This window comes from Oncorhynchus tshawytscha, unplaced genomic scaffold (genome assembly GCF_018296145.1).
Source record: "Oncorhynchus tshawytscha isolate Ot180627B unplaced genomic scaffold, Otsh_v2.0 Un_contig_7588_pilon_pilon, whole genome shotgun sequence".
Taxonomy (NCBI): Eukaryota; Metazoa; Chordata; class Actinopteri; order Salmoniformes; family Salmonidae; genus Oncorhynchus; species Oncorhynchus tshawytscha.
This window is the reverse complement of record NW_024609634.1, coordinates 170,001-175,000: the sequence shown is the minus strand read 5'-3', so window position 1 is coordinate 175,000 and position 5,000 is coordinate 170,001. Positions and strand designations below refer to the sequence as shown.

Below are 5,000 nucleotides of genomic sequence, written 5' to 3'. Positions count from 1 at the left end.
AGACCATTTAGAGAACACAGGAACTGACCAGGACGGGCTGCAACACACAGACCATTTAGAGAACCCAGGAACTGACCAAGACAGGATGGAACACACAGACCATTTAGAGAACCCAGGAACTGACCAGGACAGGATGGAACACACAGACCATTTAGAGAACCCAGGAACTGACCAGGACGGGCTGCAACACACAGACCATTTAGAGAACCCAGGAACTGACCAGGACAGGATGGAACACACAGACCATTTAGAGAACCCAGGAACTGACCAGGACAGGATGGAACACACAGACCATTTAGAGAACCCAGGAACTGACCAGGACGGGCTGCAACACACAGACCATTTAGAGAACCCAGGAACTGACCAGGACAGGATGGAACACACAGACCATTGAGAAAACCCAGGAACTGACCAGGACAGGATGGAACACATGAACACACGCACTTTCAAGACACCCAAATAGAGTACATGAACATCTTTGAGATGTAGGAAGTATTATTTATGAATATGCTTCCTACCCAGTGGAGGCTGCTGAGGGGAGGACGGCTCATAATAACGGTTGGAATGGAGTCAGTGGAATGGTATCAAACACATCAACAACGTGGTTCCATGTGGTTCATACCATTCTATTGGCTCCTTTATTATGAGCCGTCCTCCCCTCAGCAGCCTGGTACGACCAGTAGTATGTCATACAAACACACCTTACTGTATGTCACAAGCACATCATTTCTCCCACTTTCTCATCTCTTCATCTGTCACGGGACATCATTTCAGCACACAACCTAAAAAATCACCCTAAACACCTCTTGTTCAAAATAACTCACGATCTGATTGGTTAAACAGACAGACAGTCTGTAGAAAGATTACCTATAGCACCTTCACCCTAACTCTAGGTCTGAGGTCAAACCCTTGACCAATGTCTGTCATCCAGGCCCCAGACTCACGATCTGATTGGTTGAAGAGGCTGTAGTGGACCTGGAGTCCAGGCCCTGTGATTGACACCTCGGACGTCATGACAACTCTGGTTGCCGTGGAGAGGAGGTAGAGGCGCTCAGCATACGGCTGGAGACCTCTCGTCCCACAGAACCTGAGGCAGAGACACAGGTCAAATTATACAGATGAAACAGGTGTGTGTGTGTGTGTGTGTGTGTGTGTGTGTGTGTGTGTGTGTGTGTGTGTGTGTGTGTGTGTGTGTGTGTGTGTGTGTGTGTGTGTGTGTGTGTGTGTGTGTGTGTGTGTGTACCTGCGGTTCTGTACCATCCACTGTCCCTGTGTACAGGCCTGGTTATAGTTGGCCCTGCTCAGCTCATAACCTTCAAACTCCAGTGATAGTCCATAGTCTGCAGAGGGCACCTAGGACACACACACATACACACACATACACACACACACACACACATAAAATGGAATACAACAAAATAAAACAGAATGGTCGCATGTTATGACTTGTTAGAAACAGTAGAAGACAGTAGCAGACAATATAATACAATAGAAGATAGTAGAAGACAGTAGAAGAGTAGAAGAGAGTAGATGACAATATAAGACAGTAAAAGACAGTAGATGACAGTAAACGAGAGTAGATGACAGTAGAAGACAGTAGCAGACAGTATAATACAATAGAAGATAGTAGAAGACAGTAGAAGACAATATCAGAGTAGAAGACAGTAGCAGACAGTAGCAGACAATATAAGACAGTAGAAGACAGTAGAAGACAGTAGCAGACAGTAGCAGACAATATAAGACAATAGAAGACAGTAGTTGACAATATAAGACAGTAGAAGACAGTAGCAGACAGTAGAAGACAGTAGAAGACAATATAAGACAGTAGAAGACAGTAGCAGACAGTAGCAGACAATATAAGACAGTAGTTGACAATATAAGACAGTAGAAGACAGTAGAAGACAGTAGAAGACAATATAAGACAGTAGAAGACAGTAGAAGACAGTAGCAGACAGTAGCAGACAATGTAAGACAATAGAAGACAGTAGTTGGTTCACCCCAGACCTGACTGCCCTCGACCAGCACAAAAACATCCTGTGGCGGACTGCAATAGCATCGAATAGTCCCCGTGATATGCAACTGTTCAGGGAAGTCCGGAACCAATACACGCAGTCAGTCAGGAAAGCTAAGGCCAGCTTCTTCAGGCAGAAGTTTGCATCCTGTAGCTCCAACTCCAAAAAGTTCTGGGACACTGTGAAGTCCATGGAGAACAAGAGCACCTCCTCCCAGCTGCCCACTGCACTGAGGCTAGGTAACACGGTCACCACCGATAAATCCATGATTATCGAAAACTTCAATAAGCATTTCTCAACGGCTGGCCATGCCTTCCGCCTGGCTACTCCAACCTCGGCCAACAGCTCCTCCCCCGGCAGCTCCTCGCCCAAGCCTCTCCAAGTTCTCCTTTACCCAAATCCAGATAGCAGATGTTCTGAAAGAGCTGCAAAACCTGGACCCGTACAAATCAGCTGGGCTTGACAATCTGGACCCCTATTTCTGAAACTATCCGCCGCCATTGTCGCAACCCCTATTACCAGCCTGTTCAACCTCTCTTTCATATCGTCTGAGATCCCCAAGGATTGGAAAGCTGCCGCAGTCATCCCCCTCTTCAAAGGGGGAGACACCCTGGACCCAAACTGTTACAGACCTATATCCATCCTGCCCTGCCTATCTAAGGTCTTCGAAAGCCAAGTCAACAAACAGGTCACTGACCATCTCGAATCCCACCGTACCTTCTCCGCTGTGCAATCTGGCTTCCGAGCCGGTCACGGGTGCACCTCAGCCACACTCAAGGTACTAAACGATATCATAACCGCCATCGATAAAAGACAGTACTGTGCAGCCGTCTTCATCGACCTTGCCAAGGCTTTCGACTCTGTCAATCACCATATTCTCATCGGCAGACTCAGTAGCCTCGGTTTTTCGGATGACTGCCTTGCCTGGTTCACCAATTACTTTGCAGACAGAGTTCAGTGTGTCAAATCGGAGGGCATGCTGTCCGGTCCTCTGGCAGTCTCTATGGGGGTGCCACAGGGTTCAATTCTCGGGCCGACTCTTTTCTCTGTGTATATCAATGATGTTGCTCTTGCTGCGGGCGATTCCCTGATCCACCTCTACGCAGACGACACCATTCTATATACTTTCGGCCCGTCATTGGACACTGTGCTATCTAACCTCCAAACAAGCTTCAATGCCATACCACACTCCTTCCGTGGCCTCCAACTGCTCTTAAACCCTAGTAAAACCAAATGCATGCTTTTCAACCGATCGCTGCCTGCACCCGCATGCCCGACTAGCATCACCACCCTGGATGGTTCCGACCTTGAATATGTGGACATCTATAAGTACCTAGGTGTCTGGCTAGACTGCAAACTCTCCTTCCAGACTCATATCAAACATCTCCAATCAAAAATCAAATCAAGAGTCGGCTTTCTATTCCGCAACAAAGCCTCCTTCACTCACGCCGCCAAGCTTACCCTAGTAAAACTGACTATCCTACCAATCCTCGACTTCGGCGATGTCATCTACAAAATGGCTTCCAACACTCTACTCAGCAAACTGGATGCAGTATATCACAGTGCCATCCGTTTTGTCACTAAAGCACCTTATACCACCCACCACTGCGACTTGTATGCTCTAGTCGGCTGGCCCTCGCTACATATTCGTCGCCAGACCCACTGGCTCCAGGTCATCTACAAGTCCATGCTAGGTAAAGCTCCGCCTTATCTCAGTTCACTGGTCACGATGGCAACACCCATCCGTAGCACGCGCTCCAGCAGGTGTATCTCACTGATCATCCCTAAAGCCAACACCTCATTTGGCCGCCTTTCGTTCCAGTACTCTGCTGCCTGTGACTGGAACGAATTGCAAAAATCGCTGAAGTTGGAGCTTTTATCTCCCTCATCAACTTCAAACATCAGCTATCTGAGCAGCTAACCGATCGCTGCAGCTGTACATAGTCTATTGGTAAATAGTCCACCCATTTTCACCTACCTCATCCCCATACTGTTTTTATTTATTTACTTTTCTGCTCTTTTGCACACCAATATCTCTACCTGTACATGACCATCTGATCATTTATCACTCCAGTGTTAATCTGCAAAATTGTAACTATTCGTCTACCTCCTCATGCCTTTTGCACACATTGTATATAAGACTCCCCCTTTGTTTTCTACTGTGTTATTGACTTGTTAATTGTTTATTCCATGTGTAACTCTGTGTTGTCTGCTCACACTGCTATGCTTTATCTTGGCCAGGTCGCAGTTGTAAATGAGAACTTGTTCTCAACTAGCCTACCTGGTTAAATAAAGGTGAAATAAAATAAAAAAATAGTTGACAATATAAGACAGTAGAAGACAGTAGAAGACAGTAGCAGACAGTAGCAGACAATATAAGACAATAGAAGACAGTAGTTGACAATATAAGACAGTAGAAGACAGTAGAAGACAGTAGAAGACAGTAGCAGACAATATAAGACAGTAGAAGACAGTAGCAGACAGTAGCAGACAATATAAGACAGTAGAAGACAGTAGTTGACAATATAAGACAATAGTAGACAGTAGCAGACAGTAGTAGACAATATAAGACAATAGTAGACAGTAGCAGACAGTAGAAGACAATATAAGACAGTAGAAGACAGTAGCAGACAGTAGCAGACAATATAAGACAGTAGAAGACAGTAGCAGACAGTAGCAGACAGTAGAAGACAATATAAGACAGTAGAAGACAGTAGCAGACAGTAGCAGACAATATAAGACAGTAGAAGACAGTAGCAGACAGTAGAAGACAGTAGAAGACAATATAAGAGTAGAAGACAGTAGTAGACAATATAAGACAATAGTAGACAGTAGTTGACAATATAAGACAGTAGAAGACAGTAGAAGACAGTAGCAGACAGTAGAAGACAATATAAGAGTAGAAGACAGTAGTAGACAATATAAGACAATATAAGACAGTAGCAGACAGTAGCAGACAATATAAGACAGTAGAAGACAGTAGTTGAC

General features: G+C 45.4%; 1 protein-coding gene across 2 annotated transcripts in view; it reads right to left on the bottom strand.

The window, feature by feature from the left end:
* LOC121845347 (transmembrane protease serine 6) overlaps positions 1 to 5,000 on the bottom strand; it is a 39,025-nt gene that overhangs the window by 24,918 nt on the left and 9,107 nt on the right. For both annotated transcript variants that reach the window (XM_042316518.1, XM_042316517.1), the window contains 2 exons: positions 1,244 to 1,353; positions 945 to 1,087 (listed from right to left, as the gene is read on the bottom strand). In XM_042316518.1, coding sequence (XP_042172452.1) covers positions 945 to 1,087; positions 1,244 to 1,353 — 253 coding nt within the window. The remainder of the gene's footprint in view (positions 1 to 944; positions 1,088 to 1,243; positions 1,354 to 5,000) is intronic.